The 18,947-nt window shown below is 34.6% G+C and overlaps 1 protein-coding gene across 2 annotated transcripts in view; it reads left to right on the forward strand.

Annotated features, from left to right (window-relative positions):
* Positions 1–16,935: 16,935 nt before the first annotated feature.
* The window catches only part of LOC661960 (Kv channel-interacting protein 1), a 69,200-nt gene continuing 67,188 nt past the window's right edge, over positions 16,936–18,947 (forward strand). The window contains exon 1 of one of the 2 annotated variants that reach the window (XM_015985225.2): positions 16,936–17,183. In XM_015985225.2, the coding sequence (XP_015840711.1) occupies positions 17,106–17,183 (78 nt within the window). In that variant the 5' untranslated portion in view covers positions 16,936–17,105. Of the gene's footprint in view, positions 17,314–18,947 lie in introns of both variants that reach the window. The other variant, XM_015985227.2, reaches the window with a different exon arrangement.

Below are 18,947 nucleotides of genomic sequence, written 5' to 3' on the forward strand. Positions count from 1 at the left end.
TTGTAGCTTTCTAGTGATATATGATTTAAGGTGAATTAATTTCATATACAATTTTTTCCCAGAGTGTAAAATTACGTGAATGTGAGAGAAATAAAGTGACGTCAGATGTTTTAGCTCTATCCTTTCTTATATTGTCGAAGGTTAGGTCGGTGGTTCATAAAAATTTATAAGTCGTTAGAAAATTCATGAATTCTAATTTACAGTTGGAATAACCAAAAGATATGTGTGTGTACGAATGAAATGAGCAAATGAGGATAATGTTATCCGTTTATATAACAAGCCATTATCTCTGTTAACGAGTCTGCAATATTACAACTGTGATTTTTATTGAATAAACCAAGGCTAGCAAGTCGAACACAATAGTTTAGACACATCGTATTTATTTCTGTATCTATTAGCACACTGCGGATCAATGCACTGTCTCAAATGCTGCATCAAACAAACAATATCTTGGATTAGTGCAAGCTTGCCGTTTGATTCAAAACACGGAAGTGTGATTGATGCAAATTGGTGGAAACCCGCGCTATCTAAACCTAGAAATCGGAACCGATTTCTGCGACCGCTGGCAAAAAAATGGGAAAATTCTGCCCGACCTCCAAGTTTTTGGGTCAACCGTCTGGAATGTGGTGTGAGTCGGACTATATCGCATTTCTTCAATATTTAGAAAAAAGCGGCAATGTGCTTATAGATGCATCTCGGCAAGTTGCAAGCCGTGCTACAAATAGAATGTTTCTCATCACATTTTATTACGTTCAATGCTCAGCATCTTATCATCGCCAGGTGTTGATTAGTATTTTGCTCGGTTATCTCCTTGTGAATGAAAACTATAGCAGCGCATTTGTGAAAAATTTCGCGTAGGTCTTTAGGTTCTTGACCCAGCTTTTGTTTTGAGAACCATTGTAGCACTCAAGGTTATGTATGCAGTTATGTTCTACACTTACAAAATCATAAAAGTGACATTAAGTTTTCGTGATGCATTTCTCGTGTTCGTAATAAAACAAAGCTGATTTTGATTTCTGCACGAGATAGCTGGATGCGAGGACAAATACCCGAGTGGCTCTTGAATCGTATAAATCCAGCACTGGGCTCGAACTTCTTGTAACTATAAGTTAATCACAAGTGTAAATGATACGGCTGCCCTTTCACCTTTTACGTCTTCATCGAGAATTTACTTGGACTCGAGGATCAGGATTAAGCTATTTTAATTAGTTGCTCAGAAGTTTATCTATTTTTTATTACACTCGTAAATTTTTTACAGTTCCTATGGCCCAAAATAGGATATTGAAAAGTACTTAATCTCTCCTGGTACAAGCGGTCCCTTTGACATTTTTAAAGTGTTCCATGGAAAATTTATGACAGCATTTTTCTCTTATTTGTAGTCATTAATTATTCGGTTCCGTCTCGTGTTTCTAGCGATTTTTTGTCTGATGTTCAGTACAACAAGCTAAAGGCTATTTTTTAAACGGAAATTTCAAACAGCTCTAGCAAAGTGATGAAAAAACAAAGCGAATTTTATGTAAATTAAACCAAATTTAGTGCCATTTTTCAAAATATCAACTTGTAATTTAAAGCAAAATAACTTTTATCAGCCTAAAAAATGCCATCTACATTGCAACCAATTTCCCCGATTTATTTAACAAGTCGTGACGCAATTCAAGATTCTTCTGCATTGAAAAATGAATCATTATTAAATGCAGCAAGTGTTAGTGTCAATTCTATTGATTTCTTAATTACATGGCCCGTCTCCCATTAAGACTCATCCCATGCTCTCATGGATGAAAATAACCGTTCGCTTATTTCCTGCGCAAATTCGTTTTTTTTTTTTTTAACAAAATGTGTGCAACAAATCGCTTTGTTTGTTATTTATTCATTCATGAATGACGTCCAGAATCACCCTTTCCCGGTACCGGTTTATTTACTCGCTGGATCGCGTCAATACTCCAGCAGGAACGTTCCTGCTGTACTGTCGCGTTTAGTTTTTTCGTGGAGTGGCGCCTGTAATCAATGACATAACTCGCGATAATGTACTGAATCCGCATTGGATTTTCGTGGAGATAGACACGTTTCGAGTGCAAATAGCGTCATAGTGACGTATTTGTTGTGTAATACGACGTCATCCACCCACGCAACAGAAATTCCGGCGAAAGCTAACAGATGGCTACACCGACACGGCCACTGATCGACCTCGACACAGATAACACAAATTTGTTTATTATTTATGTCTATAGACGGATTTGGGAGCTGAGGAGCACATTTAGTCCAGAAATCCGGTTCGCAAAGCACAAAAAAAGCAACAGTGAAAATTATTTATAGGAAAACGGAAAAAGAAAAGATAATAAGGAATAAGGATAATAAAAAGATAAGATAAGAAAAAGATAATAAAATGCCACTCTTAGCTTAAGTATATTTTAGTAAAAATAGCGCGTTTCTAACGAAAACTTTGTAGTCTCTATTATCTAGTGCATGCGCTGCCCTCTGTTTGAAAGCTTCCGAATGTTTCCTACTATTTCCTGCAAAAAACTTACGATCTATAAACTGCTTCAGTCGAATCTTTTGTACAGAACTTATAATAATTTAAACAAAACGTACAAAATTTGCTTATTTTACCTGAAATGTGTATAATGATATGGTTTATAAATACAGGGAACAAATTACAACTTACAACAATTAAGAAAAGCTGGCTTTAAGTGTTTAGGGAGAAAAAAGGGATGAGAGGGGCGGTTTTCGAAAAAAAATTGGTTTGTTAAAGAGATAATTATAACTGCTGAGTACTAAAAATAGGTTTCTATTAGGAAACTATCTATAGTCCAGATAAATCAGCGATTGCTATTAAAGTATTTTTCTCAATTTTTCAGAATTTTTCTAGAGTTCCTTATAATTAAAATTAATTAATGGTAGGTCTAGTTATTATTTAAATTAACATTAATTAATATCTATTATTAAATTAATTTTAATTATAAGGAGTTCTGTGTGAATCGTGCTTGAGATATAGGAAAATTATTTTTTACAGACTCACCTTGTACATTGTAATACTTATTAGCTGTTTCAAAACTAACCAACGTCGCATCGATTATTTTTTTAAATAAGATTGATAAAATTGTAAAATGGTTATAATGATTAGATTTCTGATTGAAACTATAAATTACAATAGCTATTATTTTTTTGAAGTGCATAATTAAGCTAATTTTGGGAGACGTTAGCGTTTTTATAGTTTTGAAACAGCTAATAATTTTTTTTCTCTATAAACATCAATGAAACTTGCAAAAAATTGCATTAAGAAACTTAAATAAGCAAAAGATACGAAACTTATATTAAATAGCATAATTTATTACTAACGATTTTCTTTAATAAATGTATATTGGTGCTGAATAAAACATGGAACGGATATTTTAGTTGCAACGTGAAAAATGCAGAAACCTTTAGTAGGCTTGGATCAATTCCAAAAAAATTTCATCGGTTCTGCTAGAGTTTGGCTAAAAAAAGGCGCGAGAACGTAAAAATGTATCGCAACTACTTTATATGGTAATTAATGAATTTGAGATTATTCACACCAGGCTAAAAATATTTCGAATCGTTAGTAATCTTGTCAACAAGTCATAAATATTAATCTCGTCAGACCGTAATGAATGAAACAAAAAGTGCAGTGTAATATTTGTCATCGGCTCCTTACTCATTTTTAGCGTCGCCTGTGTGGTTTATTACCGAATGAGGAGGCTGTTGGTGTAAATCATGTAGATATGACTAAAATTCGCCGACCGTCTCCTATTACTAACGGCTCGTTAACAAATTATTGCCAATAATAGAACAAACAATTCAAAAATTCAACGGTCGGAATCCTGACTCAGTGAGAAAGATTACGCAAACGAGCATTTCGGAGGGAAAAATTGAGTCACAGTCCGGGCGTAGCGACGCCCAGACGGCGCCCGGACCATAGAAGACTTCTTGCAATTAATAGCATCGTGAATCAGGAATGAAACATTATTCGAGTTATTGAACGAGAAAGTTTTAACGCTTCGCCGATTTCTACCTTAATCAGGTGCTGCGGGGGCGTCGATACAGTTAGGAGGAAATGTCAAATAGGATGCTGAATTAGTCACACGCGATATAATTGTGTAGGCAACTTATTATACCGGCGTGTTTTTATAATTGCATATTGTTTTGCGTAATTTATTCATGTGTTGGGTGGCACAGTCCCACAACAATTACATTTTTAGCGTTCTTATTCTGGTCGCGGCTCACAAAGACCGCCTTTATTTCCAGACAAAGCTTCTATTAATTTCATAATTAACGAGTTGTGGCAAACATAATAGGTACCACTTGCAAAATGTGTAAAATTCCAGATGTTGGGGGATTTTCCGGCTAATTAGCGCGGCTTTCCCGGAACGGCGCCCGATAGACTAGATCGATAAGAGCCCTATTTTCTAGGAAACTCCACCGCTTTGCCTACAATGCGGGTCAAGTGACTTAATAGTGCTATTACCCCCGTAATGACCTATCCTTGAGTTCGTACTGCCAAGGAAAAGAAAGTTTATGAATATTTACAAATACGTCTCGTTAACTACTCCTAAATCCTCAGTAATGCTAGAAATATTCTTAGAAGGTGACGTCAGTTAAGTGGAAGAAATCGGAGATCTCGGAACGGTGCTACCGAACCCGTGGGTAGCTGATAATTGTTAGAACCGTATTCACCAGGAAAAAAGTCATTAGCATTATCATTTATTATAAATTACCTACACACGCAAGAGATCGGTGATTTTCCGCGGCACAAATAGCTATAAGTTTATTTAAGTTCCGATGCAAAAGTTTCTGGAGCAAAGTTACAAAAACAATTCGTAATTTTATGTCCGCAACAATTATTACCAAGGTTGTAACTAAATGCTTAACGAAATAATAAATAATTCGCGTCGTTAACGATGGCTTAAAATACACGTGCAACATTTGTACGACTGCTGCTCTACCTGAAAGAAAAATCAAAAAATTTACATCCTGTTCTCAAGGTAGTTTGGCTACAGAATGATCTAACGTTTGAGGCTGTGGTTAATTGTAGCCGACAATTATTCTACTGGAAATAATAACATCATTAGGAAACGACAAAAAATAATTAAGTCTGAGCACGACGGTGATGTAAGACTTTGAATGCAAATTCGGGCGACCAGATTTGGTCCAGTAATTTTTTTTCGAAATGTCTGATGGTGTCTCGTGGTTCACGAAACACGTGATTTAGAAATACTAATTCTGAAATCAATAAGCGCGAGCCGGTAACCTTATTTGTCGTCATCATCGGCTTATTATAATTCAATTGTTACGCCTAAGATTTTCCTAAAAAGAAGTGTCCTGTCTAGCCTCCTGCAAGGTCAAACAGTGGCGTAGAAGAAGCCCGGACTTGGGCCGAAAAGTTAGGAAAGGATTTTTAATTAAATCATGTATTGGTTGAAGCAAAATAAATTCACGGTGATTGATTTATTTAAACATTAATGACAGTTTTTTGAGCTTTTTGCCAGTAAGTCAGCTATGGCTACAGGGGATATACAAAAAAAGAAAGGTTTTAATCATAATTTTCATTTTCAATTTAAAGACATAGCCCTTTCAGAGTTGGTATTACAGTGAAACCTCCCTTAATGGACACCTCCGAATAACGGACACCTCTTTACAACGGACATTTTTGCAGGAACGTAAAAAACATATCAAAATTTCCATCTCCCATTAGCGGACACCTCTCCACAACGGACAATTAAAAGTTCCTCATTGGTGTGCGTTGTTGAGAGATTGAAAATAATTAAAAAAGGAAAAATTTAAATAAACTCTCCGTATAGAAAAAAATAAACGATCTGGGCAAAATTTTCTTTCAAAGCAAGAATTTGAAACGAATTAGCTTAAAGTCCGTCTCTATATTTAAAATCCTGAACAGAATTTAATCAATTACTTACCAATAGTCTTGGCTATAATCAGCACGTTTTCTTGGAATGTTAAAAAAATTTACACGATTTCAAACGACTATGGCACGTCAAAACTGATAAACATAAATTTTGAACCGAAACCACGAGATTGCAGGAACAGTTTCATTCAAACTAAATCCTTGAGGACAAAACACTATACCCAATAGATCAAATTTCGTCAAGGTTAGTGATAAAACTTTATGGACCATAAAGCTTGTACACAATTAACTGTGAAACAATAGGTGTGTACATTTCGAAATGTAATTCCAAAGCAAATATTTTGGTTTTTGAGGAAATCCATTTGACTGGCTATTTTGGGTGGAAAAATCGCCCCAAAATAGAATATAGCGGGTTCTAATTCGGAATAACTGCGCAGAAATCAATTACAATTTATTTCGAGTGTCAAGGCAAAAGTGGCGTTCACTCTTTGGCTGGACGTCTGTTTGAATCCGTAAAAAGTGGTAAGGAACGGCGCCGATTTTACGGGTAAAACTTGTTAGAGGAGCAGCGTTATCCGCTCCATCTGAATCCGGTCAAAATTTATGTTCTGACGTATTTTCTAATTGACATTACCTACTTAGCTTACAAGTGTAGCGGCAATTAAACTGTTTTTGTAAGAGAATGCCGAGTGGCAGAACCAGACGTTAGGAAATGTAATGGATGCCAGACGAAAAGTGAGTCGGATTATGTAATAAGATAAAATTATAAAACGAGATTCCCTACCTTGTGGTGCAGGTAATGTATCGAACAGCGGCGTACGACTGAACTTGGTGGAAGTAGTGCTCCAAGTTGGCTTTCCTGATCGCGATACTCCACACGCGATGTTATACTTCGAAGGCACAACACTTAGGCACGAAAATATACCACGGCACTAGACGCGGATTATAGATAGCACAGGATAGTGTATAAATAAAAATTCCAAGGAGTGGAAAGGACACGGCTCGAGTCAGCTGGAGGATCTCCAAACAGACGGTGTTATAAGATGACGTTTTTCTTACGCTGTCTCTGATAGTGACGTTCTCCGTATATTCGGGTTAAGAACTGGTGGTTTCGATGGCGTATTATGTAATTTTGTAGTGCAAGCGTCGGCGTGAGCAAGACCTTGCCGCAACGTAACGATAAAAGTCGCGGTTGAAGGCTGACCGTGTTTATATTTCTGATCAATACAAACTTTATTAATATCGAACGAGTATATGCGTACATAAAAGGCGCTAATGGGCAAAGGTTATCACTGGCTTACTCATCCAAGAATTTCTCACTTGATCACCAGCCTGGACAATGACCAAACAATTAGCAACTAGAAATAAATTATTTCTATAAATTCAGAATCATTTCAGTTTCACCTGAAAAGTCCACTTTCTAGACCGCCGTGAGTAATATCAGATTGAATAACAACCAAGCATATAAATAAACCAACATTTTATTGAATTAGTTTTAACACCTTGAATGGAATCCTTAAACAACCGACTATGACTATGAATAGTCACAGCACGTACTAAAATTTTGTTCAAATATTTAAAGGAGTAGTTTTTCACAACACGAAGCGTATGGCTGGTGTTGACATACACAATTTAACGAGTGATAATAACTGGTCCAAATTTTCCATTTCCCAAGTCTTTTGACTATTATTAAAACTTCTATAAGAGTTTTCATTTCTTATACCTACAGATTGTTCAAAAGTCATAAGTCAAAATCCGCCAAAATATTGTAAAAAAAGTCAAACCTGAAAATCACACGGCAGAAGGAAGCAAAAATATAAAACCTAAATCACACAAAAATTTTACTGAACAATGTAAAAAAAGTGAGACAAACTAAACTTAATTGTTAGGTGTTTAGAATTCAGCGTTTCAGCGTTTGCTGAACTGAATAAATAAATATGAATTGAGAAAAAAAAGCAAAAACAAAAAAAAAACTAAGGCAAAGGCTAATTTCCGAGCTGATTTTTGATATTTTTAGCAGACTCACATTGTATATTTTTTTTAATCAAACTACACACATATTTTATACGTTTATCCAAATTAATTAAGACAAAAGAGTCAAATCGATGATTTGAGAAAACCTTGCAATAATAATAATAATAATAATAATAATAATAATAGAGGTTTAAAATTTTTAAGCAAATAATTATAAAACCACCCAAGACATGTTTGATGAATATTTGCGTTAATTTATAAACCAATGTTTATTATTATGAATCAATACTTTCACACATGTGTCACACTATACGCTCTACTAAATAAACAAAAATAAGATATGACACATACGAGATACTCTTGTAAATTCAGTTTGTCAAACTATGATTTTGTCAAGACAGTCCAAAGGTTTGCCTTTTAATTCGTCATTTCTTTCAAAAAATTTATTTCTACGTCTCAATTCCACTCGTAATTCATTACAGAAGTGACATTGAGACAATTAAGATGGTGTATTGATATGCATCTGTTCTAATTGGTGTTCAAATGATGTAACAGTTCTGTCGAGCAACAACGACATAAATAAAATATACACAGTTGTGTACCATAAATGCCAACACCGATATTGAACTTGTAAAGTTAGTTGCCACTTTTGCTTTACTAGAATAACATAACTAGAGTGTAGGTAAACATGTAGGTGTAATGGAGGTGTTGTTGTACTATGATGTACAAGCTCCAATTAAGTACAAACGAGAAATAATAATACCATGAAGGAATATATTATTTGCCCCAAAAGTTATTTGATCAAACCGCTCTTTTTATGTTTTATGAAGAATTAAAATTATTTTGGGTTTGTGTATTTTTTCAATAAACTCTTTTTGATATATCTGTGTATGTTATTCACCTACCTATACTTTATACATACTCGTGAAAATAAAAAATAGAGCTTTCGGTGTGCTACTTCACCAACAAAAGGAGCTTTACCTAATTCCATTGCATAAATAACGAAACAAACTTAAAAATGCTTCAATTCGTTTCGTTTATTGTTGTTCTTTACTGTTCACCGATAACGTGAATATAAAATGTAATAAATGCTGAGTCTTCTTCGTGTAGAGCTACGGTGTGATTGCGTGGTTGGGAGCGGTTGGCAATATAGGCGCCCATTCTGCGCGTAATTGGTTAATTAAAATGGCATTTTGTGCGTGAAACTGCGTATTTCAAGTGTGTTTTTTTGAAAGCTCGCTGTCAATCATTTGCATGTAATTTCATGACGCGAGATCACTCCTTTATTTGGCAAATTAAATAAATGATTTTAAATTAAATGGCATCATTTGATACGCAATGACTTGCCGTTTCGTGCAAGTCCATCCCCGCATGGTTAAACAACCTGCCTATCCTGTTTGTGGTGATTTCGTGATGGTTGTTTTTGCACCACAATCCAATGATGAGAGTTTAGTGGTTTCTTTGCAGGATACACGATTTGCAACAAGTCGAAGGTCTAGTGGGAGGAACAGCCGCCACTTACAACACATTCGGTTTTGTTATTCGGAGATTCCATTGAATCTAATCTGGACCTCTTATTGGCTCTTTATGTGCGCCATATTCGATGCGGTTACGTTACTTTAATTGCCAGCTTTTCGGATTGATGTCGAAATCGGAGTCTTGTACTTGCGACGTACTACACAAAATGAAAGCTTGCGACGTCCATGTTTGGAGCGGCTCGAAATTATGGCGGCATTGAGCCTATGAGAAAATCTGTTATTACGGCTTTGGTTAATGACATTTTACACGAGATGTTGACTGCATTGCTATAAATAAACACGAGCATTTTGTGGTAATTTTACCCGGAATAATTCACGATCGATACATATTGCGTGCTTCAACTACAATCAATACGCCACGGCTTCATGTTTAATGGAAGAATGGAGATTACGCTGCAATAAAGCTAATTTGATAACTGTTGAAAAGATACCAACACAGCCTAAGAGGCCATTAACAACATTTTTCCTTCTCCCACTTTACTATTATTTTTACTTTTTCTATTTTTGCTTTTACATTTTGTTTCATACTATCCAACTAGCCAAAGATTACACATTAACTGTAACACAAATGTTTGACGTTTTCTGACCAACTGTAATTTCCGTCTTTTAAGTATTAATAAAAAATAATTATTTTTGTTTGAATTTTTCGATGGAACTATTGGTACAGAAAAGTAAGAACTATCTAATTTATTTTCATACAATCCAAGTTTGCATTAATGTGTATATTTATCCTACAACCCATTTGAATTTGTCTATTTTTCTAATGTTATACCTACCTACTTATTTAATAAAAAAAATTGTGGACTAGCATTTTCGATAAAATTTCTCTAAATATTTTCAAACTATTACGTCCACAATACATAAATAAAAATTGCTTTAGTAAAATACTCGTATCAGCTTCTGTGAAAATATAGCGTAAAATTTTATACATCTCAGGACCAAGATCGAGGTCAATAACACGAAAAGTCCTGAATTCATAACAGATTATAATAATAATTAATTTGAATTTCCTAAAATCGTCAAAAGTGAAATGCTACTGACCTTTAGTTAATAAAACATTGTCCAAAATATTTTTTACTTTTCTTTTTGTTTGTATGAAAACTTAGGACAAGTTCTTTGCTAGTACTTACTGTGAGTAACTTTAAAAAATTTACCTTCAGTTCAGTAGAGTATTTAAATAGATTATAATTATTGAAAGTAAATAAGTGGATATTATTTATTTTTAGAATAGTTATACTAACTTTTATTTTTTTAAATAATATCAGATACACTACAGTGAAACCTCCCTTAATGAACATCTCCGAATAACGGACACCTCTTCATAACGGACAATTAAAGATTTCCCATCGATGTCCGTTGTAGAGAGGTTTTATTGTACTAAAAAATAGGTACTGGATCACAACACATCTGAGAAAATCACCAAAAATTTTATTATTTTTTCGTTACAATACTTTTGTTTTTAACAAATTATACAAAATTCTAACTAACTTCTTGAAAACATAACTAGGTTAATCTTTCAATAAAGTCTTTGTAAAATACAAGTAATGAAATGCGATTTTATAGTCTAGTCTCAGTTACTTCCGTTAGAAGTATTTTTGTTAAAATCTGCACAAGATATGTAAAGCCTTTGCGAGCAATTCTCACATCTATGTTGGATGTAATTTAGTTTAGAATCCCACGATTGCCAAACTGAACGTCTGACTGGACATTTTCGAATGTTAATTATTATTTTTAATTTCTTTAGAATAATTTTTATCAAAAATCTTGTCTGTTTTAACAAATTAGACAAATGCTGTATTTTTATTTTGTGGACTGGGAACATCAAAGGAGTATGATTTTGGGGTTTAAATATTTGCGGTTTTATGGTGTGTTTGATTTGAGAGCTATTTCTGTAATGTTAGAAGTTGCATTGTATTTTTGATCCGGAATAATAAAATCTTTGTTACTGTTATGCCGAGGCTAGTGCGCATCTGGCAAATTACACATAATGCTTTTATAGCTTGTAATTAATTAGACATTATCAACATTTTAGTTTTTTCCATGTAAAAAAGTCAGCGAAGAATTTACAATGTTATGATAGATATGTCCACAAATGTAAGTTACCGTATATTTACAACGGTCGTCAGTGTTTACGAGAATCTAAACCGCATTAAATAAATTCCTTCGTTATTTATTTCTCAAATTAACAGCAATCTTGGTGACAGAAGTCTCCGAGATGGAATCAATTCATAAATAATGCCGCCTCGGCACGAACAATAACGTTTAAAAGAGCGGAGATTTTTCCCAGTCTAATAATAATTCGGGGGACATAGCTGCTTTAATCGAGGCAATATTGCCTTGTAGAACACAACCGAACAAACTTTTTAATTTGAATACTGTTGTCGGTAGTGTGGTAGTTATCGTGTCAGTGGAGTTGCTGGTCAGATTTCCAGGAATCGCAGGGCCATGGTCTTGATTTCACGATGATGGTGCATTTAGTCCCGCCAGATACAATTAGACCTTACATTATTGGATTAATATACGTCCATCAATGCGCCACTAATATTACCCGTCCACATGCCAATTGAAAATCTCGGCTTGAGCAATTTTGCTTCATTTCATTCCCACTGAACGGCGCTTTTTATTCCATTTTGTGGTATGCGGCCATATTGTTGATAAACTCAACCAAATCAATATGCTTAATGCCAAAAGGACCAACAAAGGACCACTGCTGATTAAAGCTTTATGCCAGTAACGGTCTCCAGTTGTTACATTCTTTCCAAAAATATTGTTTTGTGGGAGAATTTTTCGAGTTGGTGTCCAGTATAGGCAAAATCTCGGCTCCGTTCCCGATTTGGTCAAGCCAGCAGCTCCCGCGTAAAAGCCTCACAATTAATTTTTCTCGGAATTTGTACTCGCACGTATAATTTCGATATTGTTCTAATTTGAAGTGTTGATAGGTGTGCTCTAGCAATCTCATCACGCTTTGATGTCGGTGATCTCTTGAAATGAGCATTTCATCCGTATCGTTTTATATTATTAAGTCTAATGAGTACTAAACATTTTCAGACAAATTTCTAGGAACCAGGTCTGGCATTGATTGAAATGCTTTATCTAACGTAACGGTCTGATAATACGATCTTGTCTCTCTCGAGCGATGAGAGAGGTGCTGTCGGCCGACTCGACATCGAGCGATACTTCGAAATAAATTTGCATTTTCTCAGAAACTTTCGAGTTTTTTTCGAAGAAGTGATTATTTTATACCGGGAACCCTCCGCCTGGGTCTTAGAATTGATAGTGAAATTCTGGGGAGGAGAGAACTGGCTTTCGGTTTCGTTCTCGCTTTTGGGGATGCCTTCGTGGAAAACTGACTACGATATTTTAACGCAAGGGCTTTAAACTCTAATAACTGTACCTCTTTGTTCCCGCAGCTGCCATTTATTTAATGGCTCGATGATTCGAAAATTCACAACTTTTTACACACTAATTCGGAACGATTTGGAAAATCGTAAAATAAATATTCTTATAAAAGTGATGAAATATGAGCATAAAGAACGAGAATTTGGTTTAGAGGTTTTTGACTTTGAACGCATTCTGCTTTGTCTTTGCAATGTCCAGGGGGAATACAAATAATAATTAATTGGACATTGGATATCTTATAAATTGCGTCTCAACGGAGGTCTTTATAACTACCGTCTTTACACTTTTCGTCCTCAAAATTCCCCGTCACAAAGTGTTATCTTTTTTGTTTGTTTTCAAATTTTCTTAATAAATCTCTTTGCTGTTGTTTAATATTTTTTCTTCCTCTTGCATCTAATTTCTTCGCCTTAGCCTGACTAGGGTGATTTTTTTTTCAAAACTGTAATTTTTTTATTAAATAATTACGATAAAATAAATAATTTTTTAATATTTCAATTGTTCTAATAGTCTACATAATACAGTAGACAATTTATTCATTGTGAGAACCCACAAAAAATTTCGGACATTGATGTATCAATGTTTTTTTAATTTTTGAGCAGAAAAATATTAAAACTACGTCCTTTTATGTCAAATAATCCAAAGATTCTGAATCTGTAGCATTTATTTAGCCACGAGTTTGAATCTTGATGTTATTAACTAATAAACACCGGAGATCAAAATTTTTACAACTTTTAGGTACAATTTTCTGAACGAAAATATAAATAAATAAATTGGCCTGTTTTTGTATAAAATACGACTGGAAATAAATAATTGCTTGAAAAAGAATTAAATTACCCAAAAAAAAAACACAAATATTTGGGACAAATTACGACTGAAAATGAACAAATTTGAGCTTCTCTGTAATTTTAATTTTTGTGTTTTTTTAAATTATTTTTTCCTGGGGAAAGAGGGTCATAAAATTGTCAGAGAAATGTCTTTTCTTTTCTAAAAATTATGAATCTGTGTTGCATTTTGTTCTGTAAAAGAAACTTCTATAATTAGCGGTTAAAATTCAATTTTCAGTTTCTTTTCGTCCTTGACAGGACAATAGTAGTGCCATTTTTTATCAGAAAAATATTAAAACCATGCCGTCTTAAATGACCCAAAGATTCTTTCAATTTAAAATTTAAGTCTTTGGCAAAATTTTATGATCGAAAATAAGTATATATGTGTAACTAAAGCTGATTTTTTCGGACAAAATACGACAGGAAATAAATCGATCCTGGCTATTTATTACTTAACATTAGGTGTTATTAAGCAATAAAACTTTGAAGAACCAAATTTTTCTATCCATTCGTGTACTTTTTTAAAGGACGAAATTATTCAAAAAACAAACAAAATGCAACAATGTGTTTAGTAGAAGCGGAATTTTTAGACTATCAATTTTTGCAATAAAACCACAAGTAAAAGTAAAATTTTTATTAAAAAAATATGTGCAGGTAAGCTTAGGTACAATTGTTTAGCAACTGGAACTGGATAAAAACTATGGATTTTATTAGCGAATTTTACCGGAAATGGTGTTTTTCTTCAAAACTTCATTTTTTTGTGTGGTCGTCAAATGAATTTTGTGTTTTTCGCGTCGTTTGAAAAAGCGCTGATGGCTTGGAGGTTGCGGATGGATTGAGTGTATCTTATTAGAAGACGTTAAACCGCAAGATCGGTGGGTTTTTTGCGAGGCAGCAGCATATTACTTATCGTCCGACCAATGGCAGCCGCAGGACTATAATTTGGGATCGGTGTGTGATTGGTTATTGCGACGGCGGTCGGTCGGTGGAGAGGCTCTCATTAAGCATTGTCGATCATATTCGAAGTTATGGAAAGCGAAAGATGTCCGTCGTAAGAAAAAGCGTCTCGTTCGTTGTGTAATATGAGGGGAATTTGAGCAATGTCCTAGGCGGTTTCAGTGGCACCGCACACGACGCACACAGAGCTTCACGTCTTCAGCGACATACTTGGCCTCCATGGTAGCATATGCCCACGGTCGCAAAAAGTCGATTGATTGCGTCGCTTCAGATTTGATGTCGGATTAATCATCGAGCCATCGACGGAAACATTGGGTTTATATCGAGGACAATTAGAAAACTACTCACTCACAATGCCGTCTAATTCATCAAGTCGAGGACTGGTTTCTGACCGAGTGTTATTGCCGGTTTTATGTGACATCCAACAATGTCATAGTTTAAGTTAACGGTTTCGAAACGGCCGGCAAATTATCACAAATTATTGCCTTTACAACGAAACCAGAGAATCTTTTGTGAGGCGCTTTTATGGGAGCTCTCCTGAAAATTTCATGACAACTTATTGATTTATCTCCCGAGTCCTGTAATTACTTTCGATTCTTGCGTAATAAGAAAATTCCTCGCCGGTTCAATCACAAAACCGTAATTGAATATATCAAAAAACTGTGCACCAGCAAAACAGAAAGTGAAAAAATCATTTTAATAGAGAGGAATCCTATTATAATCATATTACTTCGCCTTCATAACAAAATCGATAGATGATCCGATTAATTTTGACGCGGTGTTGAGAACACTTCCAGGAAAAGACGTGTCTTTACAATGTGTGAAAGATCTTACTAGATTCAATTTACCAGCCCAGCATTCCTCCATCTCAATTTTTCTCCGAGCTTTCCGTAAGAAAATCACCGTTTAACCCTCTTTTTATGGCCCCCGCAGTTAAATAAGAAACGATTAATTTTATTGCCTATTGGATCCCGCTGATGAGGAGGCCGACTCTGTCGAATAAGTTGTTAAATAGATATCGGCGGTTTTACTGTTTCCGAAACATATACACTCTCAACAGACGGATTTAGAGCCGATTTTTTAATCATAAACGTGGCGGCCACACACATTATTCTCCTCCTATACCTCAATCATAAAAATCCCTTCGACTCTTACCTATTAACTGCCTTTTAATTTATATCCCGACAGATTATATTAGGCCTCTTTGACCGTTTGGCGGTGCCTCCACCACTAAATGACCTTTCGGTAATACCAAACAAAGGCTCGCACTTTACACACATCAAAAGAACCCATCACAAGCGAATAATTTTATTATCAAATCGGCTCTTAATAAACGGTACCACAAATGCACCCACAGCAAAAAAACGATTGATTTAATTTTTTGTACCTAAAATTCTGTGTTAACTTATTGATTTCGCCAAACTACAGAATATATGTGCAACAATTATACCTAATTCTATTTTCGTTACATTAACGTGTGAACGAGAGAATTTTTTAACATTTCCTAAAATTTATTACGATGAGAATTTTTACTAACTAGGGCTTTATGGTCTTTAAGTGGCAATGTGTCATAACTCTACGAATTTATGGATAAAAATTCAGCTTAAAATCGTAGTTAGGTTTATTTATTGCAAATTAAAATGTGCTACATAAATAATTCTAAAATTAAAAAATTACATGGTGTTAACAAGATAATAAATTCTAACTATGTCACCACATAAGTATATTTGGCAATAACAATAACAAATATTGTCCACAATCTTATGATTAAGCACATACCGGTCATAACATAATCACAATTGCGTGGGTGGGTTTCGTAAAAGTAGCTGAACCATATTTCATAGAAACATTTTCCCGTCTGAAAGTATGCACATTATTGTTGAAATTTAATGCAGATTAGTAATTTTTAGCATCTATTAAAAAATTCACAGAATAAATTACATACCAATTATTAAAATCAATTTTTTTCGTAACTATCACTAGCAAATTAACAAAAACCAATTTTTTCAATAGTAAAATCTTTCTCTAAGGACACCCCCTATAAGCGGACACTCTTTTAAGCGGACTTTCCAATAAACGGACGCGGACACGGCAATTCGGATTCCCATTGGAAACAAACTCTTAGTTTAGTATATTGGGGAAAAAATCATTTTCCAAATATTTATTCATTGCTTTCGCTATAAACCGCGCAAAATAAATCAGGTGTGCTGCAAAAAAATAGTTCGGAAGTTTCTGAATTTTTGCGGGCGTTCTGGTTTCGGATTTTATGCGCCTGAAAATAGCCAAAGCCAGTCAATCATCTCGATTAGAGCTGAATTAACCACAGCAAGCGCGAAAGACAAAAAATAATTTTAGATCGCAAAGTGCGTATAGCGCGTCCAGTAGTGCAAGCCGCCTTCGGATGCGAGGGTTCAAATTGGGATTCAGATCAGCCTATTAAAGCATAATTGTGTGTTTGCGCTTAGGGCAGTCATTAATTTCGGCATAAATAAAACATTGGGTCAGTTCCGGCGCCCGTTTAATCCCAAACATCGCGATATGAATCACGCTCAACCCTCTGTCAACGCCGATGAAGTGCTCTATAATTTGACGCCGCGCTCCGAACTGCCTCTGGAGGTATGTGTCTAACGAGACAACATTGTATTAACCTCCAGAAAATTGACCTGCTGCAACTAATGCACGGTTCACATCAGGGCCGCCGTGCGCGAATTTACCCCACTTTAGGATGACTTCCCGGAGAGAGCAGGTAATCCCGCAAAATTGGGTGTAAACACACAGACCTATTTTAAGAGCCCATTATTAATCTTCGTTTACGCTGAAAACATGAAACATAACAAAAACACATTCACTTTTTACCAAGTAGTTTCAAAATTCTATAAACACTTCGTCCATGTTTTCAAAAAGTGATGGGCATGTTTTGCAAATCGGTTCGACACATATTTGTGGCAATGCCAGTTCATAAAACGGCACTTAAGCCTGATTTAATGACGTGTTATAATGTTGTTAATGCTTAAAATATTAAAAATAAGCTCCGTGAAGCTTTGAACTAGCAAAAATAGATTGAAACATTTGAGCGCGGTGGCGGTAAACCCATCGAATATTTTGCTATAAATAAGTGATTTTTCAAGCAGCTGCTCAATTTCTTGCATAATTATTTTGGAATTCCTTCCTTGCAAACTTGCAACACACCGCATTATTTTTTGACCCAATTTTGAAAAAATTATTTAATAAATTAGCATACATCAAGATAATACGGAATATGCCAATTAATTTATTTTTTATCTAAAATAGAAAGAACAAATGTAAATCTGATCCAACTTCCTTATACAAAATAGCACAGTTCGGCTATATTTAGAAATCAATTAAACGGGTTGATGGTTGATGAACTAAACAAAGAAATATACAACTTTTGTAAATAATACTATAAAAGCTCTCGAGTGATTTAATACTTTTGTCTGATAAATTATATCGAAACGTAAACTCTGAATGCGTTAAAGTTCTTTGAGGAAGATCCTTTAGAAAATGATCAGACACTTCAAAAAGAAAGAAAGAAAATTTTTTTGCTGATTTCCAGAATCCATAGCCTCATTAGAATGACAAATAAAAATACTTTAAAACAAAAAAATAAATTAAATAATTTAAAGAACAAGGGAGAAACTATAGTCAAATCTCTCTTATTAAAGGACACCTCCTATAAGCGGACTCCTCTGACAAACTCTAATGAACGGACGCGGACAATGCGATCATTGGAAAAAACTCTCCTTTAAGCGGACATTATGTGTTATGTGTATTATTTTCTTATTTGTACTAAGTCTATATGCATCATTCTTTTACATTTCATTCTTTTGTACGGCAAATAAAACTAAAAAAGCGTATTCTAAATAAATAAATAAATTTTAGGTTGGCTTACCCAAATCATCAGTACTTATTATATGTTATATTATAAATTCGTTGTAGTTTGTTTCTACGTATAAATTATTTCTCTTAAGAGGACACCTCCATTAACCGGACAAATACCATGTCAGCGTCGGTGTCCGCTTATAGGAGATTTGAGTGTATTTTATTTTTATTATCATTTTACTTAGTTTGGTAGTTAACATATACACGCATTTTGAAGAAATATTTAAGATTTTATTTATAGTTTTCGTCAACAAGTAGGACATAAAACTAATTTTAAAATTTATTGTCAACAAAATTTTTGTCCAGAATGAAAATGCTTAGAAGCCAAGACCGTCTAAAAATAAATTGCTTTTGGTATCCATCAAGTGCCAATAAAGGCAACATTTAGCAAAACTTCAAAGAAACTGTGGTTCCAGACAAAGCGTGTGATAGGTGTCCACCTTTACGGCAGTCGTAAATTGCTCCATATTCAATGACGGT

The sequence above is a fragment of the Tribolium castaneum genome, chromosome 4, assembly GCF_031307605.1.
Source record: "Tribolium castaneum strain GA2 chromosome 4, icTriCast1.1, whole genome shotgun sequence".
Classification (NCBI taxonomy): Eukaryota; Metazoa; Arthropoda; class Insecta; order Coleoptera; family Tenebrionidae; genus Tribolium; species Tribolium castaneum.